At 57.3% G+C, this 27607-nt stretch overlaps 11 protein-coding genes across 11 annotated transcripts; 4 read left to right on the top strand and 7 right to left on the bottom strand.

Annotated features, from left to right (window-relative positions):
- Nucleotides 1-1434: 1434 nt before the first annotated feature.
- On the bottom strand, nucleotides 1435-4010 carry C8Q71DRAFT_864023 (uncharacterized protein; the record flags this gene model as incomplete). Its single annotated transcript, XM_047928257.1, has 5 exons — nucleotides 1435-1708; nucleotides 1771-2166; nucleotides 2234-2463; nucleotides 2513-3608; nucleotides 3669-4010. 5 exons carry the CDS (start codon nucleotides 4008-4010, stop codon nucleotides 1511-1513), a joined length of 2262 nt encoding a protein of 753 aa, XP_047784317.1. The 3' UTR covers nucleotides 1435-1510.
- An 858-nt stretch (nucleotides 4011-4868) lies between these two features.
- C8Q71DRAFT_728709 (CRAL-TRIO domain-containing protein) lies at nucleotides 4869-6390 on the bottom strand. Its single transcript, XM_047921985.1, has 4 exons — nucleotides 6060-6390; nucleotides 5902-6000; nucleotides 5777-5846; nucleotides 4869-5721 (listed from the first exon to the last, which is right to left on the bottom strand). Exons 1-4 carry the CDS (start codon nucleotides 6248-6250, stop codon nucleotides 5188-5190), a joined length of 894 nt encoding a protein of 297 aa, XP_047784318.1. The 5' UTR covers nucleotides 6251-6390; the 3' UTR covers nucleotides 4869-5187.
- Nucleotides 6391-6819: 429 nt separating this feature from the next.
- On the bottom strand, nucleotides 6820-8370 carry C8Q71DRAFT_852048 (Alpha/beta knot methyltransferase; the record flags this gene model as incomplete). The annotated part of the gene is made up of 6 exons (XM_047926785.1): nucleotides 6820-6858; nucleotides 6915-7099; nucleotides 7164-7206; nucleotides 7265-7332; nucleotides 7400-7541; nucleotides 7735-8370. The coding sequence occupies 6 exons, from the start codon at nucleotides 8368-8370 to the stop codon at nucleotides 6820-6822; spliced, it is 1113 nt and encodes a 370-aa protein (XP_047784319.1).
- Nucleotides 8371-8638: 268 nt separating this feature from the next.
- Nucleotides 8639-9729, bottom strand: C8Q71DRAFT_852049 (uracil phosphoribosyltransferase-domain-containing protein; the record flags this gene model as incomplete). The annotated part of the gene is made up of 9 exons (XM_047926786.1): nucleotides 8639-8651; nucleotides 8704-8780; nucleotides 8828-8884; nucleotides 8936-9018; nucleotides 9066-9117; nucleotides 9174-9212; nucleotides 9262-9327; nucleotides 9381-9449; nucleotides 9502-9729. The coding sequence occupies 9 exons, from the start codon at nucleotides 9727-9729 to the stop codon at nucleotides 8639-8641; spliced, it is 684 nt and encodes a 227-aa protein (XP_047784320.1).
- A 539-nt stretch (nucleotides 9730-10268) lies between these two features.
- C8Q71DRAFT_728738 (chaperonin Cpn60/TCP-1 family) lies at nucleotides 10269-12615 on the bottom strand. Its single transcript, XM_047921986.1, has 10 exons — nucleotides 12455-12615; nucleotides 12002-12399; nucleotides 11816-11942; nucleotides 11684-11759; nucleotides 11553-11630; nucleotides 11403-11491; nucleotides 11069-11326; nucleotides 10653-11013; nucleotides 10485-10596; nucleotides 10269-10433 (listed from the first exon to the last, which is right to left on the bottom strand). The coding sequence occupies exons 1-10, from the start codon at nucleotides 12479-12481 to the stop codon at nucleotides 10385-10387; spliced, it is 1575 nt and encodes a 524-aa protein (XP_047784321.1). The 5' UTR covers nucleotides 12482-12615; the 3' UTR covers nucleotides 10269-10384.
- Nucleotides 12616-12681: 66 nt separating this feature from the next.
- C8Q71DRAFT_728739 (mannosyltransferase 1) lies at nucleotides 12682-16458 on the top strand. Its single transcript, XM_047921987.1, has 10 exons — nucleotides 12682-13119; nucleotides 13169-13321; nucleotides 13373-13977; nucleotides 14141-14236; nucleotides 14286-14780; nucleotides 14833-14990; nucleotides 15045-15192; nucleotides 15246-15567; nucleotides 15624-15642; nucleotides 15694-16458. Exons 1-10 carry the CDS (start codon nucleotides 12842-12844, stop codon nucleotides 16348-16350), a joined length of 2931 nt encoding a protein of 976 aa, XP_047784322.1. The 5' UTR covers nucleotides 12682-12841; the 3' UTR covers nucleotides 16351-16458.
- Nucleotides 16459-18033, bottom strand: C8Q71DRAFT_728743 (cyclin-like protein). The gene is made up of 5 exons (XM_047921988.1): nucleotides 17947-18033; nucleotides 17787-17896; nucleotides 17528-17737; nucleotides 17218-17476; nucleotides 16459-17167 (listed from the first exon to the last, which is right to left on the bottom strand). Exons 1-5 carry the CDS (start codon nucleotides 17976-17978, stop codon nucleotides 16558-16560), a joined length of 1221 nt encoding a protein of 406 aa, XP_047784323.1. The 5' UTR covers nucleotides 17979-18033; the 3' UTR covers nucleotides 16459-16557.
- Nucleotides 18034-18555: 522 nt separating this feature from the next.
- C8Q71DRAFT_2212 (uncharacterized protein) lies at nucleotides 18556-19698 on the top strand. Its single transcript, XM_047917101.1, has 3 exons — nucleotides 18556-18737; nucleotides 18792-18906; nucleotides 18963-19698. Exons 2-3 carry the CDS (start codon nucleotides 18871-18873, stop codon nucleotides 19530-19532), a joined length of 606 nt encoding a protein of 201 aa, XP_047784324.1. The 5' UTR covers nucleotides 18556-18737; nucleotides 18792-18870; the 3' UTR covers nucleotides 19533-19698.
- A 372-nt stretch (nucleotides 19699-20070) lies between these two features.
- Nucleotides 20071-22534, top strand: C8Q71DRAFT_852053 (uncharacterized protein; the record flags this gene model as incomplete). The annotated part of the gene is made up of 5 exons (XM_047926787.1): nucleotides 20071-20385; nucleotides 20441-21539; nucleotides 21589-21818; nucleotides 21876-22271; nucleotides 22334-22534. The coding sequence occupies 5 exons, from the start codon at nucleotides 20071-20073 to the stop codon at nucleotides 22532-22534; spliced, it is 2241 nt and encodes a 746-aa protein (XP_047784325.1).
- An 831-nt stretch (nucleotides 22535-23365) lies between these two features.
- C8Q71DRAFT_719293 (alpha-actin) lies at nucleotides 23366-24336 on the bottom strand (the record flags this gene model as incomplete). The annotated part of the gene is made up of 4 exons (XM_047921298.1): nucleotides 23366-23975; nucleotides 24031-24058; nucleotides 24175-24198; nucleotides 24276-24336. 4 exons carry the CDS (start codon nucleotides 24334-24336, stop codon nucleotides 23366-23368), a joined length of 723 nt encoding a protein of 240 aa, XP_047784326.1.
- Nucleotides 24337-24633: 297 nt separating this feature from the next.
- C8Q71DRAFT_728758 (uncharacterized protein) lies at nucleotides 24634-27486 on the top strand. Its single transcript, XM_047921989.1, has 6 exons — nucleotides 24634-24656; nucleotides 24727-25219; nucleotides 25273-26383; nucleotides 26442-26719; nucleotides 26775-27167; nucleotides 27219-27486. The coding sequence occupies exons 2-6, from the start codon at nucleotides 24812-24814 to the stop codon at nucleotides 27345-27347; spliced, it is 2319 nt and encodes a 772-aa protein (XP_047784327.1). The 5' UTR covers nucleotides 24634-24656; nucleotides 24727-24811; the 3' UTR covers nucleotides 27348-27486.
- The last annotated feature ends 121 nt before the right edge of the window (nucleotides 27487-27607 follow it).

A 27607-nucleotide genomic window follows, 5' to 3' on the forward strand; every position in this document is an offset into this window, starting at 1 on the left:
GCTCACTCACACCGGCGCACGCCGCCCGCCGCTATGATTGCCCGTCCACGTCTCTCCCCTCCGCCCCTGACAGCGGTGACCAGCAGCACTCGTACGTGGCTTCCCGTCTTTCCCACATCTCTCACCGCGCTGCATCGCTCGCTGCAGGTTATTGACAATGGTTCCGGCATGTGCAAGGCTCGCTGTAAGTCGCATCCGCCCCAATCGTACCATTACTGCTAATTCGCGTTTCTACAGTTGCGGGCACGCGTTATGACGTTTAGAATATGTCTGCCCAATGTCTGCCGCATGAATTCCGAGAGATCTGGGCTAGGTGACGACGTTCCTCGTGCCGCGTTCCCGCCCTGCCTCCCGGATGAGCGGCCGACCCACTGACGCGGCACAGGTCCATCGTCGGCGAAGGACTCCTACGTCGGGTGCGTGCACTCTTATTTCGCATTCTCATTTGACAATCGTAGTGGCGAGGCTCAGTCGAAGCGTGGTGTCCTCACGCTCTAGTGCCCGATTGAACACGGTATCGTCCCATCTGGGACGACATGAAGAAGATCTGGCATCACACCTTCTGCAACGAGCTCCGTGTCGATGAGCTCCGTGTCGCACCCGAGGAGCCCCCGTGCTCCCCACTGAGCCACTGAGTGACCGCTACCTCAAGGCCGCCCGTGACAAGATGACTCGACCAATGTGCGAGACGTTCAACGCTTCCACCCAGGCCGTCCTCCGGCTGTAAGCCTGCAGTTGTACGACGGGTATTGCGCGACTCCGGTGATGGTATCACCCACACCATCCCCATGTACGAGGGGTTCTCGCTCCCGCATGCTGTCCCCCGTATCGATCTTGCCCGCCCTGACCTCACCGAGTTACCGATCAAGAACTCGACGCAGCGTGGCTACCGGTTCCACACCACGGCCGAGCGGGAAACCGTCCGTGACATCAAGGAGAAGCCGTGCTACGTCGCGCTCGTCTGTTCTCGGGAAGAGCTACGAGCTTCCATTTTGCGCGTAAATGCTACTGACAGTCCCGATTGTCGTCGTCTTTTCTTCTTGTTGAAGAGGAAATGTATCATTCAGTGTGTCGTGAAGGCATTGAAGTGGTGTGGATTTTGGACATGTGCTCCGTGATGTCGCACTATTTGTCAACAAGTGCAGTTGTTGATGTGCTTGTATATCTGAATATCAATGGAGCAGTGCTTTGAGAATACAGTAATTGACTCATGACTTGGATGAGTGTTGTACTCTTGTTCGAAGAGCTACCAGTGATAATTAATGACCGATGTGCCTGTAAGTTCTGTTTCACTTTCACTGATTTCCTCAAGCAGGCCCTCAAGCTGAATGGTCTTATACTCCAGTACATAGCCAGACATACTGTGTATACAAGGAATAGTTGAACTCATTTGCTACATATAGCCTTCAATCTTCAAATAATGTACAACCAAATGTGTTCCTTGTGCTAGTCATCCTCCGCTACTCCTACATCCCAGAATTGATATCATATAATGACAAGATGTCCAGCATCAGTCTGCCTTCCTCTTCTTCTTGGGGTTGCCAGAAGACTGAGACAAAGCTGAGGAGGGAGATTGGGTAGCTGCATTAAATGTCTTCACAGATGCTGGTGACTTCTCCAGTCTCTTGATGCCTTGATCCAGAACTTTCAGGTAGTAGCTGTGGGTACAGTCTGTCTCTCCACTGGTTTGAATGCCTGAGTCTTCATCCTGTGATGTAACAGAGAAAGGAGTTGGTACTATTGATAGCCTTTTGTATGATTAAGACTCACAGAACTATACATGTCATCTTCATTGGCATTCTGGAGCCTAACATGGGCATCATGGATGGCTTCATTCATGTAGCGCATAACATGAAGCACAGGCCGGGACAGATGTTGGGCTATGAATGTTTGTACTTGATTGTCCCAGCTGGTTTTGACAGCCCATACCAAGGGTGCTCCACTCTCACGCCACTCCATGATATCAAGAAGTGACATGGCACCAAACACCTTCTTGAAGTACTTGTCAAGCAATTCGGGACAACCCTGGCTGCTGGCAAGTCGCCGCAGAGCAGTGTAGCCTAGAACATAGCTGATGGATTCAAGATCATGAGCTGCAGTGTGTCCAATGGATTTTTTGGAACTGATAGAGCCCAGGAGTTCAAGTGCCATGAACTGTAGGGTTCCCTGGAATTATTGCATGTGAACATCTGATTTACGAGACAGAAAACAACAAAACAGAAAACATGCTTACAGTGACAGGGATGTGACCGCGTGTATCGTCAGTGACACTGGTATGTTCGACCTTGGATGCCATATTCACGGGTTCCTCCTGCGCGTGTGGCAGCACACTCTCGTCGAAATGGGCCAAGTCGAAATCAGATAGGAAGCCGGCAGCCTTCGCCGAGGGTCCCGGCCAGAGAAGCAAATTTCCCGCACTGATGTCCCCATGAATGATTCCCTTGCTACACAAATACTCGTGTACTATTCGCAACGGTGAGCCAGGGTACCTGATGCATGAGTTTAGGCTCACCTTCGACGACCGCGCGGAACGCACGCAGAAGCTGCAACTCGTCCGTATACTTCCACAAGCCCTCGCCAACAATGGACAGAACGAGGCGATGAAGCACCTTCGACTCGCTGGACTCTTGGTCGCCACGTAACTGTGCCGTGGTCAACAGTTTTAGCGGCTGACGGTCCCCGTAGAACACGTCTCCGCCGCACAGCAATTTAGGAACGCCCGGAGGGCAGTCTTCATACGTGCCGATTGCCCTGTACAATGCCGCCTCAGGCGACTGCCGCTGATCGCGCCACGACGACTTCAGTACGCGCATCTCGCCAGAGAAGACGCGTTTCGGAGACGTCACTAGCTCGACTACACGCCATACGGTCGTCCCTCGGCCGAATGGTGAAAGAGAGACCCAGATAGGCGGTCCAACTGTGCACCAGGTTCGGGCGTCAGAGCCGTGGAACGGTATAGTATACGCGGGGTAGTAATCGTCGTTCCCGGACACGATCGCCCGCCTGAGCTCGTCGGGGATCGACGACCTTTGCGCAAGCTCTTTCAGTTCCTTCTGTGATAGCGGCGTGACGGAAGGGTCTTGTCCCAGCTCCCTCTCGCTCAGCGATCGGGTGAGAGCACGCACGACCCGTACGAACATCCTCGCGTCCCGCTGGCCCGCGGCGCCGTCGCCGCCATCGTCGATGATGCTGTGTCGCGGAGAGAGAAGGACACCCGCGTGATCAACGATCGCCACCCGGAAATCCATCGCCGTAATCATTAGCACGACGCTGAAGACCCAGAACTGGCGGCAAGCCAGATGGATGCGCGCGTAATCCGCGCACTGCAAAACCACCTCTTTCACCGTCTTGTTCACGTCGTGGGGAAGGTTACCCTCCTCTTGGTCGGCTTTGACCTCAGCGAACCCTACGCAACGGTCCCAATAGTGCGCGGAAGAGCCGGGGTTGACGAGGTCGAAGTCAGGACGAAGTCGAGGGAAACCCGGAGTGAACGCATCTTTCGCCGCGGTCGGGGGGCCCCAGGCATGTGGAACTTGCGCGGCCTCAATGAATCCCCGTATCGCGCCTTCGCGGCCGTCGACGTTGGCTAAATAGGTGAATATGCTTTGCTGACAAGCCACACGAGCATGTAAGCGCAGAGCCTACGCCACAGACGACATGATACTTACGAGGGGCTCATACATCTTCTGTTCCACTTCCCGCTTGCGCTTCTTCGTGCCCAGAGCGCCGCCGCTGTTCTCGCCACGAGATTCATCCATGCCAGTGACTTGAAGCAGTCTCTGGAGATTATCATTCTGCTCGGCTTGATAGCGTTCGTGGCAGCGATCGACGATGGTGGCGTCCTCGTCGTAGATGCGGAGTCTCTTGAATACGGTCGGATCGTCATACTTGACACGTCTCAATAACTCGTCCTTGAGTAGGGCACGGTTGGATGATGATTGCGCTGCAAAATTACCCGCGCCACCAAGAGAATAGGTGGGGGTCAGATATTGAGTCGTGTCTTCCGACATGGTGGACGGGGGAAGAAGGAGAATGCTCACATGAAAGACTACCCTCATCCTCGTCGGAGTAGTCCGAGTCCATATCGATGGTATAGCTTCTTTTCATGACTGAGCACACCGTCGTATCTGATCAGTGCGAGAGGGTACACTTGGACGGCTCGTGAGGCAGGATTCGAAGCACGTTGCGCGAATTACCTAGTCATAACATCGCCGCAATTGAGTATAGCTGCATGAAAACATTGCTCTAGGACGTACGAGTTATGTCTGCCGCACAATATGGACACGGTCAGAATGAGAGGCAAGATGGTTTTTTTTGCTGATTCCAACCACAGCGTCGACCAGCGTCTGCAGCAGGCGATCGTCGGTAACCGCTGAGCGCTGATACCGCACAACTTCTGGGATGCTCTTGGTATTCTCATGCAAACCTACTGGCATGCGGTCAGGACACTCATATGGACTGGTTGAGACGAGTCACCAGCCATCCACGCTAAGCCAATCCAACCTGAGAAGTCGAAGGCAGCGGCTGCAGTATCAGTTGAAAAAGCGGGAAATCTACTCACGATGTTCGCATCAGCCAGCACGACTTCGTGGTGGGACTGACTGTCAACGACGGCCGACTCGGAGGCTGGATCACGTAGTATCGTTGTCAAAAGCACTCGAGCTACCGGGGCTGACAAGGAATTTGGCTCAGTCAGGATTGACGCGAATGAATGTCAAGTTGGCATACCGGCGGTAGTAGTAGGTGTCCTGGGAGCAGATGTTGCGCGACCGTCGTGTGCTCCGTACCGAAGTGAGTAGCCAGTCACATAGATCTCGCCGAATTCAATCGTCCTGCCAACTTACGGGTTACCTGCAACAAGAAACAAGTACGCGCGTAAGTCAGTAGCCTGCTTGTCACATGACAGTGTACATCGTATACGGCCCCACTCGAGTATCGCTTCAAAGCGACGACACCTAACATATATTGTCACCAAGAACGATCACCGATTGTATGTGCACCATTCCACAGTGAGGTAAGTCCTCGCAGCCAACCACCAGTCCTCAACGCTGATACGCGCCAATATGTAGGGCCTATGCAAGCATATGGGGTTTGCCGTGACCGGATAGCATGTCGTGTCTATTAAGGTATACGGGTAGAATACTGATGATGTATGTCCCTCGCCAATCCCGCAATACGCATCAGCATCTACGCCGCCTCGCTCTGCTGCTCCCAGTTGGGGTTCCAGGGGCCAGCGTCGCTGAGCGAGCAGCCGCCGGGGCACTCGCACTTGCCGCCAAACTCCTTGGGGAGGTTCTGCGCGGGGATCTGCTCGAGGAGCTTGGCCTTGTAGTCCTTGCCGAGGATGTCGATCTTGGACACGGTGACCTCGTCGAGCCAGGGCTTGATGATGGACCAGACGGCGGAGAAGGCCCAGGGGGCGTTGATGATGAAGAACTTGCCCATGGACTCGGGGTAGCGGTCCTGGCCGATGGACGACGCCTGCATGACATAGTCCTTGACGCGGTAGAAGTTGGAGATGGACACGCCGGCGAGGTCAAGGATGGTGCAGGACGTCTCGACGGGGTGGCCGATGACGCGGGAGCACGCGGGCATGCGCTCGTTCGTGTTCTTCTCGTACTCGTACACGAGCCGCTTCAGCTGGCGCTCGGGCGTCGTGATCGCGTAGAGCTTGCCGATGTCGAGCTTGCCCAGCTGCTCGATGTACACCGGCCGGCCGTCCTGTGGGGCGCTCAGCGGGCGGGCACGGCGGGTGCGGCGGTGAGCATGCACGGACCTTGTCAATCTTGTGGTAATATTGCGGGTAGTACTTGTCGACCTCTGCCTTTTCCTTGAAGTCAAAGTTTCTGCGCGCGCGATCAGCGGGCGGATGGGCGGCGATGTGCGGAGACGGAGACGTACTGCAGCAGCCCGTCGACGCCAAAGTCCTTCCGCCACTGCTCGCACGCGTACAACATCGTCTTTGCCTTCTCCACATCGAATCGCCTCGCGCGGAGGAAGCTGCAGAGACTCCTCAGCACACGCGCACTCGCCAGCTCTCTGCGCTGCGCGACACTCACCGCAGAAGGAGCGCATCGTCGTGGCGTTCGGGGACAAACTTGCCCTCCTGCTGGAGCTCCTTCTGGAACTTTTCGAGGGCGTGCTGTTGGGGGATGGTGAGGTTGCCGAGGCGGCCAGGCGGGGGCTTGTAGTTGGGGTCTGTCACGCCGGGGGGCATCTGGCTGGCGCTGGCGGGCTGGAGATCTGCCATCGTGTCGGTCTAGCGGGCGTGGTGGTATAAGAAAGAGGCGTGGTCGTGAGCGGTGGTCGTGGCGGAGGCGTGCGGTGGCAGGGGCAGGAGGAGGAGGCAGCGGGAGACTCTGAGGCGATCCCAATCGGGCATGTCCCTGGCGGCCATCGCGCGCGCTGATTGGCTCCCCGCGCAGCTGATTGGCTCCCCGCACGCGCAACGGACACCGCCCCCAGCTCGCCAGTCGGTTTCACGCGCGGTCTTTTCGCATCTCGGTATTGCTACATAGGTCACATACACAACAGCACGACGACGACACACGAAGCCCGGCTGCAAGTTGAGTCGCAGACATCGGGGGGCTTCGCACAAGCAGGGGCGTATACAGGGGCATGAGGACGGCCGGCGACGTCGCGCCGCCGTCCCGGTATCGTGAAAGATGGACAACAGTTGGATGCTGCGGGGTGGGTAGGAGGGGTGCGCAGGTTGAAGTGCAATATCGGGGGTGGTGTTGTACATATAGTAGAGGAAGCAAGGTGAGAGTGGAAGAGTGGCCCAAATATCCCAGCGTAGATGAGCGTGCCGACGCCTATTTAAACTATATCCCAGAGCTCCTCCAGTGCGCAGCAGAACTACCGTGTCTTGCGTGAGTACACCGCACACGAACTCACGCGAAGCGCGCACTCACCTTGCCGCACGCGACCGATGCGCTCAGAGGAAAGTCGCTGATACTGATCTTTTCGTCGACAACCCCGTCCGCAAAGTCGTCCCTCCCTCGCGCCATCGCACCGACGAACACCGCCACGTTGTGCGTCTCGGGCAGCGTCGGCAGGTACCGCGACAGCCGCACCGTGGGTGCGTCTCCCGACAAGGCTACATCGCGCACCATCCGTCAGCACGCACGACGCCCGCGGAGCCGAAGCAGACGGCCACTCACTCAACTTCATCGTGTTCGCGGGAAGATGGTCCGTGACCGGGTTCTGCGCGCATGTTAGCACGGGGCGTGGGACCGGCGGCAGCGCACGCGGCGCGACATACCTTGATGACCTTGAGAAGCTTCTCGGGGCCATTCACACCGCGGATCGAGAGCTTGTGCAGCAATTGGACTGGCAAGGCGAGACGGACACAACGTCAGCGCCGTGAGAGACGGTGGAGGGAGAGGGGGCGACGTACCCATCAGGCCGCTGAACCGCTTGAACGTCCGTGGGATGCGCACATGGGGGTTGACCTCGATGAGAACGCCCTTGGCGGTGTGAATGTACACCTGGAGCAGGCCCGCCTTGTTGAGGGGCGAGTCGAGGAGCGTGAGGAGACACTGTGGACAGATCGATGAGCCCGCTGCTGACCACAGAGAGGGGGCGAGGAAGGCGGCGGTGTGGTGGCGAGGGTGTCCGCTGTGGCCCCTGTCTCGACGGGGCGCCACAATGCGCATGGCACGCACAGAAAAAGACGGTGTTGCCGCGGATCGAGGAGAAAACGAGAGGCGTGGACTGCGGTGCGAGACATACCTGGTGTGTAATGTCCGGGCGCGCATCTGCGATGTCCCTGCCGGTCTTGGCGAGGATGCCCTGGTGGTCGTCGCAGTTGAGGAGGGCATACTTGACCTCGCCCTCGCGGCCGTTCTTCCCGCGGCCATTGCTGCTGACCCTGTACGCCTCCAAGCACGCCTGCTCGAGGATGACAAACAGCCTCCGCTGGGTGTTCGCATTCGGGCCCTTGGGTACGTGCGCCTGGACGGGGAGCATGTGCGGGTTGGCGGCCTGGTACATGGGGTTCTTTGACTGGCCGCTCGCGGCCGGGTTCGCGCTAGCCATCTTGCTCCTGTTTTTCTGGGGCAGCGGTTTGGTCGGGCGTGGTTCAGCGGAATTTTGTTGGCGGTGGTGGTGGGCGCCGGGAGCAGAGTCGGACGCGGACTCTGAAGCGTCGTCCGAGTCTGCGTCGGGATCAATTTGCATGTGCTCTTTTTCGTCGTCGTCGGGCTCTGCGTCGGGGACCTGGCGGCGACGCTGGCGCGGCCGCTCAGCGGGGGGCGTGGACTTTGGGCGGGGCGGGGGGGCGGAGACGGCGGGGGAGCGAATGATCTGGACGGCATTGGCGCCAGAGTAGCGGCGACGGCGGGGCTGGGCGGCGGCGTCGATGGACATGGCGGCGGTGGGCAGGAGGACTCTTCGAGAGGATATTAAATAAAAGACAGATCGGCTGCTGGGTGGGACGAGGGAACACGGCGGCGGCGATCGTGCCAGTGATATGCAGCCCCCAGCGCTTCTGTCCGCCAACTCTCCCGCACTCGCCCAGCGTCGGCCACCCAGTCGTCTCACACATCGCTTCATGTTCCATATCTGTAGTTCTACTGTACATCATCGACACAGTGTTCGCCCGTCTCTCCCTTGCCGCCCCTGCGCCCCTGCGTGCTTACTCGCAATACCTGACACCGCGCCCGCGTCAGCTGCTGCCGGCCCAGAACACGCAGCACCCACCTTCGCTCGCCAAAGTCGCCCAGTCCGGGCACAATGTACGCCTTCTCGTTCAGGCCTTGATCAATCCACCCCGTGATCTGCAAGACGTCAGCCGCCGCGCAGCCTGTGCCGCACGCCCACTCACCACGCGCAGTGCCGGGTACTTTGCGCTGAATGTCTTGAGGCCCTCGGGCGACGAGATCTGGGAGCACGTCTCAGCCGCACGCCCCGCGCAATGCTCGCAGACACCCACCAGGTTGATGAAGATGATGCGATCCTCCGGTACGCCGTGCTCCATGAGCACTTCCACCGCCTTGATCGCCGATCCGCCCGTCGCTGCAACGTGCGTGAGCCCACCTCCGCGACGAAGCCGCGAAACGCACCGAGCATCGGGTCCAGGAGCAGGACATACCGGTGCGCAATGTCCTGCGGGAGCTGTCCGCTACCCGTCAGCACCGCGAGTCCGCGCATGTGAGCCAGTGCACACGGACCTTTGAATAGAACAGCTTCGGCTGCGCCGTCTCCTCATCCTAGCGAGGCCTGAGCGAGTGTCCCCGCGAGCGCTGCACGTACACTCACCCTCTGGATCAGAATCTTCCCGATCCGCACGCTCCTGCAGACCTCCCGCAGCCCCGCCTCCATCGCCTGCTCGCCGTAGGTTAGCGTTCGTCCGCACAGCCCGTCCATATGTACCGTACCTCGCCCGCCCGCAGGATAGACACCCCGCATATGTGCCCCTCGAACCCCACGCCCTCGTACGTCACGCCCTGCCCGATGCCCATCACGCGCGCCGTCCCCGAGTCGGCGCATCGCACTCACCGTCGGCGTCTCGACCGTCTTGGGCACGACCGGGAGGTGGTTGAGGCCCTCTTCGACCAGCAGGCGGATGATGCGGTCCGAGTAGAACAGAAAGTCGCCGCGGCTCGTCGTCTTGTCGCGGATGATCGTGTAGAGCGCCTCGAGCTGGGCGGTGTGCGGCAGCGTGAAGACGGACGGCGGGACGGACGCGGGCGTGTTCTGCGACGTCGGGGCGTGCTCGAGAGGCATCGTCGTGGTGTGCGGGTAACGCTGCGTAGGAGCTTGTCCACGCGATCAGGCTCGAGGACGGGCGGCGGAGCATTATATGCGGCGCCAAGGGCGGATGCTCATCCACATCTCGAAGATCGGCACATCCTCTCCCCCGCCGTCACACCCAGTACTGCACATCGTAGGCGTGCCTCATGCATACTGCTCTCTTCAGGGGCGTCGCGCGTAGATTCTCGTCGAGCTACTCAACACCGATGCAGGCTCAGGGACGCGCGCCGCATGGATCGATCGCGTCCGGGACGTATGTTTACGGGAGTACGATTCCTCGCACGAGTATAAGTTGGCATTCGGTAGTCTCCCGTAGACATTCGGTGAGTAGCTGCTGCGGTCATGCTCGGAGGTCGTCACCATCTTCCGACATCTCCATTTGAAGGTGAGCGTGCCATCAATTGTTTTCCGTGTTCAACAAGCGAGAGAACTGGTACCGTGGTTCACACCCAACACGGGGACTACAATACTGGACTTGATGGTCAAGCTCAAGCTAAACACGGCTTACCGTACCTTTCCAGGTCCCAGCTGAGGATGAGCACGCACGGTCTATTAGCCTGTCTCGTATGTGTACAGTTTTTGATGATGATACCAGATGTCAGCAGCCCACATCGTCCTCTTCACATTCTCATACTGCCTCACGTCTCCGCGGCGTTGCCCGTAGGATATCATCGACGCTATGGACAAACATCAGTACGACCGACCGCAACCTCAGCAAGTGCACTTACCGGATAATCATCTCAGCAGCTTCGCTCGCACTGATCACGACCTGCCGCTTCAGCTTGTAGCTCTCCGTGACACCTAGCGCCTTCATCGACCCGATCGTGCCCTCGTTCATGTCTGGCCCAGTATCAGTATCAGCCAGGTTACTTCGCCTTTAACGGAAGCACACGCACCAAGACCAGCATCCATCCGCCCTTCATAGTGAGCCGCACGGAGCTTCATCACCAGGTCGCTCGAGTCGTACCCTGCATTATCCGCAAGGATCGTCGGGATCTGCCTGAGCGCGTGCGCGAAGGCCTCCGCGGCGAGTGCCTTCTTGCCCGTGACAGTGCGCGCGGCGTTGTCGACTGCGACGCTCATGAGCATCTCCGCGCAGCCACCGCCGAGCACGGTCCGCGTCTCCTTTACCGTCTGCGAGAGGACGGAGAGCGCGTCGTGCAGCGAACGCTCCGCCTCGTCGACCATCTGCGACGTTGAGCCGCGGAGCACAACCGTGCACGCCTCGCCTGCGGCGACGCCCGAGAACTTCGTGAGCTGCCCGACGACTGTGAGCCGGATGTATGTGCAGTTCATATGTCGGGACACCGACCTTGTCCTCGCCGATCATGATTTCCTCGATGAGCTCGCACCGGCCGAGCTTCACCAAGTCCGGGCGGTCGAACGTGCTCACGATCTCACCGCCGGTGACGAGGGACAGCCGCTCTACACCCTCAAAGTCGGCATGCTCGATCGTGACGATGCCTTTGTCCGCGAGGAGCGACTCGGGGTAGTTGTAGATGAGCTGCCTGTTGACGAAGCAGTTGATGCCGTGCCCGGCGATCGCGTCCACCTTCGCCTTCATTTTCTCCTGTGAAACGTATGCGTCAGCGTGTGAGCGAGATACATGAGATTAGGAGAAGAAGCGAGGGTGGGCGAGATCGTACCCGCTCCGCACGCTCGAGCTCGGCGAGCTTCCCAGTGCTGTCCACCTTCACACGCGCTCCGAAGATCTTGATCTTGTCCGTGTCCATCGCTGTTCATGAAGTATATTCAGCTCCGCTCGTGAGCGTGTGGGAGCTGCAGTGAACACTCACAGGTGTTCGCGATGAGAATATTGGCGTTCTCAAGCCGCTTTGGGCAGTTGATGCCGATGGTCTTGTCGAGAATAAATCCTGTGCGGACAATATGACATCTATGCCCTGGCAAGTTGGGAAGAGGGCCCTACCTTCATCGAGGTACGAGTCAGTCAGCTTCTCGCCGACCTTCTTGATAATTTGTATGTGGTCGAGGTCTGTTGAGCCCTGTTCTCATGCCCGTGGTCAGAAGAATCACTCGATAGTACATGCAAATCACATACCTTCAGTCGGAGAACCGCATCGACCGCAAGGTTGGCGAAGTATTCCTTGTCTTGTGAGAGGACTTTTGAGGAAAGGGTGGTCCGTGCGATGTTGAACAGATCTTGTCTGAACTGTGCTGGGTCCGCACTGCGCGTCTCTCCATGAGCCTCAGGCCCACTTAAAGTACCTCCACTTCCCATACGCACCTGTTGTCAATCGCAGCCTTCTCCAGCGCCTGCAGGGCAGCAGCACTCGCGATCCGGAAGCCCTCCACAATCGTCTGCGGGTGGATCTTCATCGCAATAAGCTTTTCCGCCTCCCTCAGCAGCTCCGCAGCCAGAACGCAAACGCTGGTTGTGCCGTCGCCAACCTCGTCGTCCTGCACCTTCGAGATGTTCACGAGGATCTTTGCAGCGGCGTTATCGAGTTGGATCGCTTTCAGGATGGTTGCGCCATCATTCGTGACATTGATATCGCCAGTGGACCCGGACTGGAGGATCTTGTTCATGCCCTTGGGACCGAGGGTCGACTTGACAAGATCGCCGAGCGCAAGAGCGCCGACGAAGGACGAGAGACGAGCATTCTCCGCCTTCTCTTCTGTGGCCTGTGGGTGCAGCGTTGCATGAGTGGCTGCTGGAGAATAATGGATGAGAACAGACCTCTGCTCCGAAGATGTTCATGGACATTTTGGTGGGTGGAAGAGGACTTTGTCGACGCTCGCAGAACGCGCGATCGACGGCAGGCGTCAGACGACGCGTCTTTGCCGGTGGATATGTTTTGGCAGACTACTCACACAGCGCTGTATGCTGCATTACCCGCGGTAAGTCTGCATCAGTATGCTACGCGCGGAACCCTAGGCTAGGGGCTGCGCGCCCCAGACGCGCCCGTACACGTCGACGTCGATCGCGGCTGCGCAGCCACCACACCTGCCCTCGTCCCAGTCGTCGTCTTCCGTCGTTGTCCCCGACGTCCTCCACGTCTCTCCCCATTTCTCGTCCCTCCTTTTCTCCCCCTTCCGTCTCGTCTCTGGTTGCGTTGGTTCCCCCATGTCGGGCGGCGTCAGAGTCCGCGCCGGGAGAGCACCCTCTCCTCCACCTCTTCCTCACGCAGCACCGCAAAGCGCGCGATTTCCCCGCCCACAACACGACCATCTGGATGCAGATGCACGGAGAGAAGCCGCCTCGAAAGGCTACCTGCCGACACGCAGAGGCTACGCGCCCGGAGGCCTTAACATAACCTCCGCAGAATGGAAGCTACTCATCCTCATATCCTTGGTTGCAGTGTTCGTGCGGTTGTACCGTATATCGCAGCCAGATAGCGTTGTGTGAGTTGTGCTTACCGCCGTACGAGATGCCTACTTACGTCCGGCACAGTTTCGACGAGGTACACTTTGGCAAGTTCGCATCCAAGTACATCAAGTCGCAGTACTTCGTCGACGTGCACCCTCCACTAGCCAAGCTCCTCATCACGCTTTCAGGCTTCATCTTTGGATATGATGGCAACTTCGACTTCAAGGATATCGGCAAGTGAGTACACGAGATCACCACAGCGACCTAACCCAGACGTCATATATACAGGGTGTACGAGGCCAATGTTCCATACGTCGCCATGCGTATGGTACCCGCTCTCCTCGGCGTAGCCACTGTCCCCGTAGCATACCTCACACTGCGCGCCCTTGATTGCCGTGCGACGACCGCGCTCCTCGCCTCCCTCTTCATCACCTTCGAAAACGGCCTTGTGACCCAGTCCCGGCACATCCTCCTCGACTCGCCTCTCGTCTTCTTCACGGCTCTCACCGTCTTCTTCTGGACGTGCTTCTGTAACGAAGACAAACACGAGCCATTCACTGAAACCTGGTGGGCCTGGCTCGTGTTCTCGGGTCTCTCGCTTGGCGCGGTCGTCAGCTGCAAGTGGGTCGGGCTGTTCACTATCGCCACTGTCGGTGTCAGCACCCTGAGACAACTCTGGACACTTCTGGGTGACTTGCGTGTCTCGCCACGCTTGTTCATGCGGCACTTCATGGCGCGCGCTATTTGTCTCATCCTGGTCCCAATGCTGTTCTACATGTTCATATTCTGGATCCACTTCATTATCCTGCAGAACCCTGGTGACGGAGACGGCTTCATGAGCTCTGAGTTCCAGCATACGCTCAACGGTCGGGGCATGGCCGACACTTTCGCTGGTGAGTTGCTCGTTGACTACAGTACGCGAACTATAACTGGGATGCCGCCGCGACTCTTGTACGGCTCGGCAAAGTCGGAGGGAGGAATACGAACGTGGCGTGCGGCATCGAGGTTGCGGCTTTGCGTACAGCTGATGTCGTGCATCAGACTGATTTTGCGCAGATATCGGCATCGGTTCCAAGGTGACCATCCGCCATGTGAACACGCAAGGTGGCTACTTGCACTCGCACCCTTCCAACTACCCCAGCGGCAGCAAACGTAGGTGTCACGTCTCTTCGCATGTGTGTTATCATTGAACCATACCCAGAACAACAAATCACCCTGTACCCGCACCGCGACACCAACAACGAATGGAGAGTGCTCAACGCGACGCGGGACGGCGACCCAGACCACGACTGGGAGGGCAAGCCGCTCGCGTTCATCGAGCACGGCATGAAAATCAAGCTGAAGCACATCACTACGGACAAGCACCTGCACTCACACGATCACCGGGCACCCGTGTCCGACGTCGACTTCCAGAACGAGGTCGCGGGCTACGGCGTGCCTGGCTACGCGGGCGACGCCAACGACGACTGGGTGGTCGAGATCTCCGAGGGTGACAAGCGGGACCGGGAGTCGAGCAAGCGCCTGAGGACGTTGCGGACGCATTTCAGGCTGAGGCACGCCATGTCGGGATGCTATCTGTTCTCGCACAAGGTCAAGCTCCCGGAATGGGGCTTCGAGCAGCAGGAGGTGACGTGCAATAAGCAAGCCGTGAAGCTGAACTCGCTGTGGTTCGTTGAGACAGCGGAACACCCGATGCGTACGTGTCGCTGGAAAGCAGACCTGGCCATCGCTGACTTGGGGCATTGCAGTTCCCGCCGACGCGCCCAAGGTCAATTACAAGCTCCCGGGCTTCTTCCGCAAGTTCCTCGAGTTGCAGCAGGTGATGTGGACGACGAACGCTGGACTGACGGATCGGCACACCTTTGACTCTCGTCCCGAGTCTTGGCCCCGCCTGCGCCGTGGCATCGTGAGCGGGCTTATGTCTGATACGGAGAACATCTCGCTGATATCCGTGTGTCAGAACTTCTGGGTGAAGGACCATCGTCAAATCTACCTGCTAGGCAACCCTATGGTGTGGTGGTTCAGCACTGCAAGCGTGTTCGCCTATATCGTCACTCGCGGCTTCCTCGTCCTACGAGCCCAGCGTGGCTACAGGGACTTTGAAAGCAGTACGTCCCTAATCACAGACAAGTAACACTTGATACTCACATAACCTCGTCAGCCCACGTGGTCAAGTACGACACACTGTGTGGGTTCCTGTTCGTCGGTTGGTTGCTGCACTACTTCCCGTTCTACATCATGAAGCGTCAGCTGTTCCTGCATCATTACTTCCCTGCGCTTTACTTCGCGATCTTGCTCTCGTGCGGCGTTTTCGACCTCGTCACGTCCACGCTCAAGCCGCGCATCCGCCTGCAGATCGCGGCGGTCCTTCTGATTGTGGTGATCTGGAACTTTGTGTACCTCAGCCCGATCGCATACGGGAACTCGTGGACGCGGAAGAAGTGCGAAAACGCGAAGTGGCTGAAGACGTGGGACCTTGCTTGGTACGTCCCAGTGCTTTCTTGCGCTTCTGCCGCTGAATTGGCGGTATCTGCTGCAGCAATGAATTCTACGATGACGTGAGTCTGCAATCGCAGCTTCTCGGCCTGACCTGACCGTATTAGCCACAGACCTCGCTTTACAATACACTGCCCGCAACACCGCAGAAATCAGCTGCCGTACCGACCGCGGAGCAAGTCGTGCCTCCCGTCCAGCAAGAGCCTGTGAACGCGAAGAACGTCCCCGCTGACGAAGAAAAGGCGGCTGAGACGTCTGCCGACTTCGGGCAGGCTGAGCCTGGACGGAACGTGTTCGAGGGTGTACTGCACGAAGAGTTGAAGAGCAAAGCGGAGAACCTGCCAGTCAAAGCATCAGAAGACGCTGCCGCTGCGCAGCCCACAGACCTGCCCCCGCCGCCAATTGAGTACGCTGACCCGGAGCCCAAGCACGAAGGCAAGCCTGCCGCTGAGGCTGCAGCGGGCGCTGACGCAGCGGCCGAGAAGCCTGCGGCTCCGGCAGCTCACAAGCACAGCGACGACGAAGACGCCAATCCGCGCGTGGAGGAAGTGCTCGCGCAGATGTCGCAGGTTATGGCGAAGGTCGAGGCAGTGCTCGCGGAGGAGAAAAAGCAAGACGACACAGGGGTCGACCCGGTCATCCCGGGGACGGAGCCGGAGAAGGAGGGCGAGGGCGAAACCCCGCAGAGGGCGCAGGGCGCTCAGCAGGAGGAGGAAGCGGAGGCAGATCGGGTGAGGGGAGAGCTGTTCCCGGACGCGCACCTCGACTAGTTGTTGGTTCGTAGTGTATATTTATCGTCTTGTAGTTAATGTATCCCTTCTGGGACGTCGTTTCTGCGAAACTTGGAGGAACATCCATACCCATTGCCTCATTGACATGAGATCGCCGAGGCCAGCTGCCCAACGCTGCTAAGTTATGAATTGTCCTATCGGCCCCATCTACAGCGTTCAAAACATGTATCACAAGAAATAACGAGGTTACCCTGCTGCCTGCGCCCGTTCCAGCATCTTATTGACCACCACCGGCCTGCCAGGGGTCGGATGAGCACTCAGATCCGCCAACCGTGCCTCTCTCATCCTCCACAGCAGCTGGATGAGAAAGGCCGGGGTGACAATCTCAGGATGTTGGTCTCCGTGCCCGTGGTCCCCAGTGGCCGGCGTGCCAATGGGGCTGTTGCCCATCGGCGTCGCACCCATGATGGCGCCGCTCGCGCTGCGCTTCAAGCTCGCACGCGCCGAGTCCACAGTGCCGTCCTCCTTCCAGCGGTCCCAGAGCGCGTACAGCGCGACGATCTCCTGCGCGATGGTTGCGACGAGGGCCATGTTGACGTTGAGGCCCGCGAGGAAGCCGACGATATCTTGGGGCTGCGCCCGCTTGAGCGGGCTCGTCGTAGTCCGGGACGAGCGCCGCGTCGTACCCATGCCGCCCTGTGCGCCGCCAAAAGCGTGCGGCAGCTGGGACTGCTTCTCGACGTCGCCGCGCGTCTCTTGGTGGATGGCGCAGGCCATGTAGATCGCGGTGACAGCGATGAGATGCGGTGGGTAGATGAGACAGAGCTCAGAGCGGTACGTGTCGTTGATGATGAACCTGGCCGGAGAGTGAGTGGCGGGTGGACGCGATGGGGCGAGGTGGCCTACCATGCCATCTGCAGGGCACCCTCGTGCATCTCGAGCCTGCCCTCGCCTGTGCCCCAGTACCGCTGCCCGTTGTCGATGCCCGCACCCAGCTCGCCCGCCTCGGCATCGCTGATGCTGTCACTGCCCTCCTTCCAGCACAGGGTCATGAGGGTGCGGTACGGGTGGAAGACGGTGAGGTCGCATTCCAGGTCATCGACGAGGTAGAACTCCATCTCCGCCAGCTTGGAGTTGTCCGAGGGGAACGTCTTTATGCCATACTCTGCCGTCCGGTCAGCATACCACGCGGCGCGTCCGGGACGACGGTGCTCACTGCTGAAGAGGCCGCGGGCCTCGGAGACGACGTTCTTGATGTGCACGGGCGACTCCTCCGCCTTCGCAGCGACGTAGCAGCACGCGGCGATGACAATGAACGGGTCGGTGTCGCAGTACGAGTTCTTGAGGTAGAAGCGGCGGAAGAAGACGGTCGCGGTCGCGATCACCCGCTGTCTGAGGGATAGCTTCTTGCCTAGCCTTGCGATGACTGGCGGCGATGTTCAGCAGATGCGTAGCTCTCAGGGCTGACAACTCACGACCAGCAAAGAAGAGGGCGAGGAAGTCGAGGTGCTCAGGGTGGTCGACATAGTGGATGTCCTCGGCACGCGCCTGCCTGAGCGCAGCCCTGTCCACATTCCACCTGGTACTGCTTCGTTCAGCCTATCCGTCCATCCTCGTTATGTGCGCCGAACTCACTTGTGCGAGCTGACCCAAAAGTCAGTAGCCATCGCCCATCGTGGCCTCCGCGAACGCGCACGGAAGCGCGCATGGCCTCCAAGCCGCCACCGCCGTCTCCCGCCCACCTCCTTCGCGCCCACGGTGCCGCGATACCCAAAGGCCCTCGCGTTCTCAAACGACAATGAACGGCTGCACACTGGCGACGCAGACCGCACGGTTGCACGGACACGCGTACGCTGAGGCCCGTCGAGGTGCGGCACACACCGATGGCTTGCTCGGGATACAGGAGTAGGAGCTGTAGGACGGACAGATCATCACGTACGTCGCGTTTCATTATACTGGGCATTCATAGGAGTAACCCCATGTTAGGCATGGCAGACACAACAAGCTGCACGTCTGGCAGCGCGTCCAGGAGCCCGCTGCAGCTCTGCAGCACCACCGTGACTCGGCTCACAGACGTCTCAGCTATGTTACTCTATGGACGTGAACGTGCTGAGCTACTGCCGGGTTACCCTCATGCCCTGAGTGGGATCTACTCGTTCTGAGGAATGTTGCGCTCTCATCGTAGTGGCGAACCTTGCCGATTCTTTCTCGGACCAGATTTCGAATGACTGCGCTAAACTATCAGACTGCTTTAGGCGGACATGTGGACGTTGCCGCCTGGGGATAGGCTTCACGCTGCAGTTGGGACAGCAGGCTAACCTGACGTCCCATCCCTGGTTTGTCTCGGTGTGAATTCTACTGGTACGTTCCATGGATTTGCGTTGTCAGTCTCCGCGAATCATCTCATTGCACGTGTGGATATTACGGTATTGTTGCTTCAATCCCCTTGCCAGTCGATATTTGCTCACGCTAGTCTAAAGGAATTGAAGAAGACCACGCGTGCGCGCAAGCAGCGTTCACGGTTCAATCGCCCAGGCAACGCGTTAATTAACGTTCACGATGGCGATGGGGTGCACGCGCTCAGTGCATGGGATGGCAAGTGCATACTTCCTTGCGTAACGGCGCATTCGACGTTTGACCTTTATACCTAGAATTCAGCTGTACTCTACGAGGAACCTGAAGAGCCTCGGCACGCTGGATACCACAAGACAAGCTGCCAGGTGATCGTATTCGCCCGACCACAGCCACCGAGTGGTGCTGATGACCACATGGACGAGGAGGACAAGGCTGGGTCGACGATGGCTCGCTGCTGGCAGCCGAGACCTGCGCGTCTCGTTGTGGACATTAATGGACTTCAGGTCGCACTCACAGTGGACATGTCTTGCTGTATCATCATGATATGTGTGATACAGTACGAATGCCTTTGCTCGCTGAGCTACGCGGGCCCTGGAACTCAACAGGGCGCAGCAGAAGTCGGCGGCATAGATGCTTACGGGACTGGCGAGGGACATGCATCATCAGTATCTTACCCGTATACGAGTGGAGGATTGGTACATGCAATGCCGCTATCGGCGCTCACCCAGGTGTTCAGTGGAGAGCGGGACCGGCTGCAAGTACCGCGCTGTGCAATGCTGCACATCCATGCATTGACTGTCAAGTCGATGATGACCTACTTCTGCCAATTCGTACTTAGAGCAAGGGGCGGAGTCCGTGTCATGTGACACCTTGTTCAACAGCTCCCTCGACGCTCTCCGAATCCCATCTTGCTCCCGACGCCATACATACTTAGTCTCATACTACTCACCGCTCGTGCTACTGACTTTGATACGAAGCACGGAGCCCTCCGCAGGCGACGATCGGGCAGCATCCGCGTCCAGGCGCGTCTTCCCACCAGTACGTCAACTCAGAATCGGTATCGACTTGATATATTCATCGCCAGCTCTACTTAGCAGCCCCAGTGGTCCGAAGAAACAAACATCGTTACTCCGTGTCATAGCATCCGAACTGGCTCGTTAATAGTCAGTGTTCTGGTTTGTAGTCGCGGTTGTAACTTAACGCTCATATTCAGGTCACGACTCGAGTAGACCGCCAGCTGCTTCCAGTGTATATTGCGGTCGCTGCCTTCGCGGGTGGCTGATGACTCGTAACGACCAACCATCATGAAGAGAAGCCACGGCATCTTGATTGATTCGGAGTACTCCGACGAAGACGATAGCCTTTTGTGTGAGCATTCTCCCTCTTCCCTCCCAGTCATCCATCATGTCGGAAGACAAAGCTCAATATCTGACCCCTACCTATTCCCTTGGTGGTGCGGGGAATTTTGCAGCTCATTCATCGTCAAATCATGCGCTACTCAAAGAGGAATTGCTGGGACGTGTCAAGTACGATGATCCGACCGTTTTCAAGAGACTTCGCATCCAAGACGAGGACGCCACAAACATCGAACGCTGCCATCAATTCTATCAAGACAAGCAGGACCACAACCTCCAGAGACTGCTTGAGGTCACCGGAAAGATTGATCCTCGAGGCGAGAAGCGCAAGCGGGAAGTAGAACAGAAGATGTACGAGCCCCTGGTAAGTATCATGCCTTTTGTGGCGTAAACTTTGTGCTTACTATATGGCCTTCCAGCAACAGATCTTCAACTTCTTGGCCAACTTCGACGGCCGTGCAGGTGTGAGACGAGACTTCATCGAGTCTGCGCAAGCGCCACACGCCTGGGCTCCCCCGACTGCGGCCAAAGATGCATTCACTCCGGGTTTCCCTCGATTCCGTCCCGACTTCGACCTCGTCGATAAGGGCTCTTCCGCACACCACTGGGACAGATGTGTGGGGTTCGTCGAGGTCAAAGCCGACCGAGAGGATGGTAATCCTCCCCAAGACATGAACAAGACGGTGAAAGAGGTGGTCATGCAATGCGCGGATTACGCACGCATCCATCTGGCTTGCCGCCAGTTCTGGGTTTTCAGCGTCGTGCTAATCATTACGGCGATGGACTTTCGCGTGGCAATCGTCGATCACACGGGCGTTCTTCTCTCTCCGCGACACAGCATCATCGACGATCGCGGCGACGGCGCCGGCGGACAGCGGGACGCGAGGATGTTCGTACGGGTCGTGCGCGCCCTCTCCCGATCACTGAGCGAGAGGGAACTGGGACAAGACCCTTCCGTCACGCCGCTATCACAGAAGGAACTGGAAGAGCTTGCACATAGCTCGTCCATTCCCGGCGAGCTCAGGCGAGTAATCATGCCTGGGAACGATGATTATTATCCCTCTTATATCGTTCCGTTCCACGGGCCTGATAATCGAACCTGGTGCACGGTCGGACCGCCGATCTGGGTGTCTCTGTCGCTTTTCGGCCGGGGGACAACCGTATGGCGTGTGGTCGAGCTAGTGACCTCAAACACGAAGCGCGGCTTCTCTGGCGAGATGCGCGTACTGAAGTCGTCGTGGCGAGATCAGCGACGATCGCCTGAGGCGGACTTGTATCGGGTCATCAGCACGTATGATGACTGCCCTCCGGGCGTTCCTGAACTGCTGTGCGGAGGAGACGTGCTCTACGGAGATCGTCAGCCGCTGAAGCTGTTGACCACGGCACAGTTACGTGGCGACCAAGAGTCCAGCGAGTCGAAGGTGCTTCATCGCCTCGTTCTGTCCATCGTTGGCGAGGGCTTGTGGAAGTATACGGACGAGTTGCAGCTTCTGCGTGCGTTCCGCGCGGTCGTCGAAGGTGAGCCTAAACTCATGCATTAGGTACCCTGTCTCACCGTTGCGAATAGTACACGAGTATTTGTGTAGCAAGGGAATCATTCATGGGGACATCAGTGCGGGAAATTTGCTTCTCTGGCCGGGACCCTCGGCGAAGGCTGCCGGCTTCCTATCTGACTTCGACTTGGCCCATTTCGACGAGAGTGTGCTGCCACACGCGCAGGAGAAACCCGTGGATATCGCATCCGAGGTCAAACATGCCAGTGTCACTGAGAATACACGCGGTCACATCCCTGTCACTGTGAGTGACACGTGCCTTGTTCAGTCATGTCCAGATATTGACCCACAATTATTCTAGGGAACCCTTCAGTTCATGGCACTTGAACTACTGGGTTCTGCATTCTCCAAGAAGGCAATTGAACACACTGCAGCCCATGATCTTGAAGCCATCAGCTATGTTCTGGGATATACTGTTCTGCGGCAACTCACCAGTGGTCAAGGTTGTCCTGGGCCGCTTGGCGAGTACTTCAAGAAGGTGTTTGGTGCCATGTCACTTCTTGATATCATGGAGTGGCGTGGGAGTGGGTCACCTCTGAAATGGGCTGTTTCAAACAGCTGGGATGAGGAAGTAGAGGCATTTCTCAGCCAACATGTCTCTGGGCCTGTTGCTCATGTTATGCACCATATGAGCCAGGTAAATCAGAATGCCCACCTCAGGATAGAGAATGCCACTGCAAGGCGCAGATATGAGTCTGTGAGTCTTACCCTTATAGAGCCCACTTGACAGTGCTAACTTTCTAATCTGCTACATTGCAGGATGATGACTCAGATACTGAAGCCAGTGAAGAGAAAGACTGCACTCACAGCCACTATTTGAAGATTCTCAATAAAGGCATAAGGAGACTGGAAAAATCCCCAGCATCTGTGAAGACATTCAGCCCAGTTTTGCAAACCCCTTACTTGGCCAAATCTCACTCCTCTGGCAACCCTAAGAAGAAGCAGAAGAAGGCAGTCTGATTACTGGACCAGTGGGTGCCAACAGAGGAATGTTGTATGTAATTGGCACATGAGGAGCACAGTTTTACCTTTCGTAACATGTACTTAGATGCCATATGCATGAGATATTGATTGTATATTCTCATGCTGTCAAAGTCACATTCTATCAGGCCATAGTAGCACAGTGTAGCATCAGGGGAGGGCAGGGCATCTACATCACCTTTGTGATTTCTTTAATAAGGCAGGCGTACTCCGTTTAGATTGCGGTTCCGTTCTCGCCTCGCTGTCGACTTTCCAGAACTTCTGGCGATTGAAGCAGGAGTACGACAAGTCTGGCGCGGGCATCATGAATACAAGTGCTCTAAGCACACCGCATGCCGCGTGTGATGCATGGGGGTCGAGTGGCGACTATCACAAGGACTGCGAGAAACAGGAGCGACGACCTTGACCTACTGAGGGCCCTAGTACGGAATCGACAGCATGACATGAATACTAACCGCCTGCATCACCTGCATGTTCGACGGTGCGGAGGTCGTAGAGCTTGATCTGCATACAATCGGCGATACTAGTGAATATGGTGGTACCAACGGTCAGCACGATGTCCCCGTAGAAATCACGAACGGATACCAAGATCGACTTTACATCTGAAGTCGTAGCAGAATATTGTGGATATTCGCGGCTTCGAGTCCGAGCTAACTTCGGAGCATGGAACCTAAAGGCGACACTCAGTGTCATGTAAACCCACGCAAGTTTTCCGTACATACCGCTCGTTGCCGATGGTGATGACCTGACTGTCTCGGGCAGCTCGTGACTCTTCTCGAGAGTAGACGAATGCGCAGCGGTCTGAAGCTCCTATTCAATGTCGAGCGCGACGTAGCACAGCTTCTCCTTGATGTCACAGACAACTTCACGCTCGGCCGTGGTGTGGAACTGGTAGCCACGCTCCGTCCAGTTCTTGATCAGGAACTCAATGAGGTCACGGCTGGCAAGATCGATACGGAGCATAGCGTGCAGGAGCGAGAAACCCTCGTAGATGGGGACAGTGTGGGTGACACCGACACCGGAGTCGAGCACGATACCGGTCGTATGACCGGAGGCGTACAGCGAGAGGACGGTCTGGATGGTGACGTAGAACGCGGGGGCGTTGAACGTCTCGAACATGATCTGGGTCATCTTCTCACGGGCGGCCTTGAGGTTGAGCGGGGCCTCAGTGAGAAGCACGGGATGCTCCTCGGGTGCGACACGGAGCTCGTTGTAGAAGGTGTGATGCCAGATCTTCTCCATGTCGTCCCAGTTGGTGAAGATACCGTGCTCAGTCGGGTACTTGAGCGTGAGGATACCACGTATCGAATAAGCCAAGGGGCCATGGCATGCGAAATAAAAGGGCACGCACCCGACGTAGGAGACCTTCTGACCCATACCCACCATCACACCCTGGTGACGGGGACGGCCGACGAGGGACCTGTACCACGTCAGTAAGTCGGTCGCTCATCCGGAAGGCAAGGCGGGGTACGTACGGGAACACGGCACGGGAAGCGTCGTCACCTAGCCATATCTCTCAGTATCCATGCCTCAGACGCATAACGCGGACCCGCAACTGTAGAGACGCGTATCAGCCCTGATGGGACGATTAAGACGGACTTGAGACGGACACGACTTACAGCCAGCCTGGCGAATGCCGAAACCTTTGTCAATGACCTGCAACGAGCGACGCAGCGCGGTGAAAGAGGCTTCGCGGTGGGAACGACGGGAAGACACGTACAAGCACTGCTGGTCGCCGCTGTCAGGGGCAGAGGGAAGGAGAGACGCGGACGGGCGATCATAGCGGCGGGCGTGGAGGCGGGTGCGTGCGGGCAAGCAGTCGGGTGGATGTTGGTCGCGGGCGTGAGCAGGCTGGCGTACGTCGGTGCCAGTGAGCGGGCAGACAGAGGCAGACAGATTGAGATAGTGCGAGCGGGTGAGTTGATGAGGGTAAGTTCCAACGTTCACGCGTTCACGCGTCCAGGACCACGACTCGGATGTGGCTGAAGCTTTCGCGCCACACGCTCCCGCCGCCACAACACCTTGTAGACGTTCGCCCAGGCCGCCGTCGCTTCAAGCACCGTGTCGCGCCGTTTAGGGGATTACGAGCGCACAACTCCAAGTACGTCGTTGTTCTCCGCTTGATGTCTGCTCTGGAACTAAATGCTCACCGATGTGCACGCGATAAGTAGACCGCATCCATCTGTCCCCGGGTACAAATGGACTCGACAAGATACAGTCTTGATTCCGAACCGGAGCTGGTCTCGGAATATAGCTATGGTGAGCGACATCGCTTCTCCGTCTCCGCCCATCATGTTGTGCGACAGACTCACTTATGTACAATTTTCACCCCGTAAACCTTCGTCTGCCGGCGGACATGCTCATTCAGCTCACAGCACGTCTGAGCACCGCACACTCACGCAGGAGCTCCTCGGACGTGTCGCGTACGACCAGGACTCTGTCTTCGAGCGACTCCGCATATTCGATGAGGACGCCACGGTCATTGACCGCTGCCACGGACGTTACCAAGTGGAGCAGGCGCAGAATCTCGAGGACCTTGTCGGGATCTCTCGCGACCCCGACGTCGTCTCTCGCGGTGTAAGTCGTGGGGACGGAAATGAACAGACGTGGCAGGATCGGAAGCATCAGGAGACCGAAGTCGAAGCACAGATGTATGGCCCTCTGGTATGTCTGACGCTGTTAACCGAATCCTTTCGATGCTAAGTCGACCTCAACAGCAAAACATCTTCGACTTCCTGACTGATTTTGACGGGCCGCAGCACGCGCAGCGTCGGTTTATCATGGCTTCCAATAGTACACACCATTGGGAGGCCCCGGAGTCAGCGGAAGAAGCATACACCCCCGGTTTTGCGAGATCACGTCCCGACTTCGATCTTGTCCGCGGCGAAACTGAAGCGCACTATTGGGACAGTTACCTGGGGTTTGCCGAGATCATGGTCGACCCGACTGAAAACGAACCGCCCAGGGATTTACAGAAAACGGTCGCTAACGCTGTGTTGCAGTGTGCGGACCACGCGCGCATCCATCTCTCCTGCCGGCAGTTTTGGATTTTCACAGTCGTACTCTTGATTACGGGCACGGACTTCCGAGTCATGATCGTGGATCACGGCGGTGTCCTCCTCTCTCCTCTACATAGCATCATTGATGATTCCGACCTCGGATCGGCGGGCCCACGAGATGCGAAGACGTTCGTACGGGTCGTTCGCGCGCTCACGCGTCTGTTGAGCGATGACGCTCTCGGGAAGGATCCTTCCGCTTCTTCGATCACTCGTCGAGAGTTGGAGGGCTATGCGGCACGATCTGGCGAGAACCTCTCGCGCGAGCTCAGAACAAGGATCCTTCCTGACGGCGATGGAACCCGCTTCCCCTCATACCTCGTTTCGTTCCCAGAGTCCGGCGGGAGAACCTGGTGTACCATAGGTCCGCCTATCTGGGTCTCTTCATCACTCCTTGGTCGAGCTACGACCGTGTGGCGCGTGATCGAGGTTGTCTATTCGGAGAACGTCCAGCGTGTATTCGCCGGCCGTCTTCATGTTTTGAAGTCATCGTGGCGTGACCCCCGTCGATCGCGCGAGGCTGACATATATACATTAATCAGTACCTTTGAAGACTGTCCGGCGGGAATACCGCAGCTCGTATGTGGCGGTGATGTTACCTATGATGTCCCTCCGACAATGAAGAAGCTTACGACGGCGGCCATACGTGGGGCTGTGGAAGGACCGGAGTCGAGAGTGCTTCATCGGATCATCCTCAATATCGTTGGCGAACCTCTGTGGAGGTATACCGATGAGCTCCAGTTGCTGTGTGCCTTCCGTGACATTGTGCAAGGTGAGTCTTGCCAGCATACAGTACGGACAAAGCAATTTATGCAAATATCCATGTCCAGTTCACCAGTACCTGTACGAGAAAGGAATCCTCCATCGTGACATCAGTCCTGGTAATATGTTCCTCTGGACAGGCCCCTTGGCAGCAGCTGCAGGTTTCCTGTCCGACCTCGATATGGCACGTGTGGATGAGTCTGTGCTTGGACACCCGGTACACCAGGAAGTTGCAGAACCTGTGCTGAAAGCCATTGGGCCAACTGGTGAACGCATCATGACACAGCCTGCTGTCCGCACGCACATCAGGTTCACAGAGACGAAACCTCGCGGTATGCCTATCACGGCAAGTGCTTTCTCTGAGGATAACACCTAGGTCACTGGCTCATTCGTGATTGTAGGGTACACTTCAGTTCATGGCTCTCCAGCTACTGGAAGCAATGGACAACAACCAGCCAATTGAACATACAGTGGTTCATGATCTCGAGTCCATTGGAAGTGTTCTTGGGTACTCCATCTTACGACGTCTCCTGACTATTCCGCGGCACCCTGGACCACTCTCAAAGGTATTCAAGGACATATTTGGTGCCATGGAAGTGAAGCGCATTGTTCTGCAGCGAACGCGCAGGCAGCCACTGTCCTGGTATGTTGAAGTCAAAGATGCTGTTACAAAGCACTTTATTACAGACCATCTCTCCCCCCCTGTTGCTGAGGTGATGAACTGCCTTGAGAGGGCCATCAAGGCTGCTCATGAGGCAGACCGGAACAACGAGAAGCTTGATATGTATCCTCGTGTAAGTCTGTTCACTGCTGGATGTGATGGCCCTAACAACATTGTCAACTAGTTGAGCAGGGACTCTAGCACCAATGCAGTTTGCACCCATGCATACTTCCTGGGTGTTCTCAATGAAGCCATTGAGGAGCTGGAGCAAACTCCTTCACTAATGAAGAGGGTTGGGACTGCATCTCAGTAGCCAAAGCATAGCTTAGGTACAGCAAGTCATATAGCTGTCTAGAATTGAATTGTTGTTGGTTGTCAGCTGTCACAACTCACAATGTAATATCAAGCATGACTCACTTAGATCATAGTACGTGATTGACATGGGCTTCCAGCACCCTTCCTTATCAGTCATTCCAAACATTGTGATAGTGTCAAGTGCATCATATAAGTATCACCGACCACAGTCCTACGTCACTGTGGTGTGACACGGACTCGAGGCTCATTGTAGGTGTG

Source organism: Rhodofomes roseus (genome assembly GCF_022264815.1).
Source record: "Rhodofomes roseus strain CIRM-BRFM 1785 chromosome Unknown C8Q71scaffold_1, whole genome shotgun sequence".
In the NCBI taxonomy this organism is placed as follows: Eukaryota; Fungi; Basidiomycota; class Agaricomycetes; order Polyporales; family Fomitopsidaceae; genus Rhodofomes; species Rhodofomes roseus.

Excerpts from the sequence above, each read along its gene's own strand:
- C8Q71DRAFT_728709 (XM_047921985.1), bottom strand. The coding sequence starts at position 6,250 with ATGGCAGATCTCCAGCCCGCCAGCGCCAGCCAGATGCCCCCCGGCGTG. Across the intron at positions 5,847-5,901 it reads GGCGTCGACGGGCTGCTGCA|AAACTTTGACTTCAAGGAAA; the intron begins GTACGTCTCCGT and ends TCGCGCGCGCAG. Across the intron at positions 5,722-5,776 it reads ATTACCACAAGATTGACAAG|GACGGCCGGCCGGTGTACAT; the intron begins GTCCGTGCATGC and ends AGCGCCCCACAG.
- C8Q71DRAFT_728738 (XM_047921986.1), bottom strand. The coding sequence starts at position 12,481 with ATGTCCATGAACATCTTCGGAGCAGAG. Across the intron at positions 11,760-11,815 it reads ATGCGGTTCTCCGACTGAAG|GGCTCAACAGACCTCGACCA; the intron begins GTATGTGATTTG and ends GCATGAGAACAG. Across the intron at positions 11,631-11,683 it reads TGACTCGTACCTCGATGAAG|GATTTATTCTCGACAAGACC; the intron begins GTAGGGCCCTCT and ends TTGTCCGCACAG.
- C8Q71DRAFT_728739 (XM_047921987.1), top strand. The coding sequence starts at position 12,842 with ATGTCGGGCGGCGTCAGAGTCCGCGCCGGGAGAGCACCCTCTCCTCCA. Across the intron at positions 13,978-14,140 it reads CATGGCCGACACTTTCGCTG|ATATCGGCATCGGTTCCAAG; the intron begins GTGAGTTGCTCG and ends GATTTTGCGCAG. Across the intron at positions 15,193-15,245 it reads CTACAGGGACTTTGAAAGCA|CCCACGTGGTCAAGTACGAC; the intron begins GTACGTCCCTAA and ends TAACCTCGTCAG.
- C8Q71DRAFT_728743 (XM_047921988.1), bottom strand. The coding sequence starts at position 17,978 with ATGGCTACTGACTTTTGGGTCAGCTCGCACAA. Across the intron at positions 17,897-17,946 it reads TTTTGGGTCAGCTCGCACAA|TACCAGGTGGAATGTGGACA; the intron begins GTGAGTTCGGCG and ends TGAACGAAGCAG. Across the intron at positions 17,168-17,217 it reads GGTGCCCTGCAGATGGCATG|GTTCATCATCAACGACACGT; the intron begins GTAGGCCACCTC and ends CTCTCCGGCCAG.
- C8Q71DRAFT_2212 (XM_047917101.1), top strand. The coding sequence starts at position 18,871 with ATGGCGATGGGGTGCACGCGCTCAGTGCATGGGATG. Across the intron at positions 18,907-18,962 it reads CGCGCTCAGTGCATGGGATG|AATTCAGCTGTACTCTACGA; the intron begins GCAAGTGCATAC and ends CTTTATACCTAG.
- C8Q71DRAFT_728758 (XM_047921989.1), top strand. The coding sequence starts at position 24,812 with ATGGTGAGCGACATCGCTTCTCCGTCTCCGCCCATCATGTTGTGCGAC. Across the intron at positions 25,220-25,272 it reads CACAGATGTATGGCCCTCTG|CAAAACATCTTCGACTTCCT; the intron begins GTATGTCTGACG and ends CGACCTCAACAG. Across the intron at positions 26,720-26,774 it reads CTCGCGGTATGCCTATCACG|GGTACACTTCAGTTCATGGC; the intron begins GCAAGTGCTTTC and ends TCGTGATTGTAG.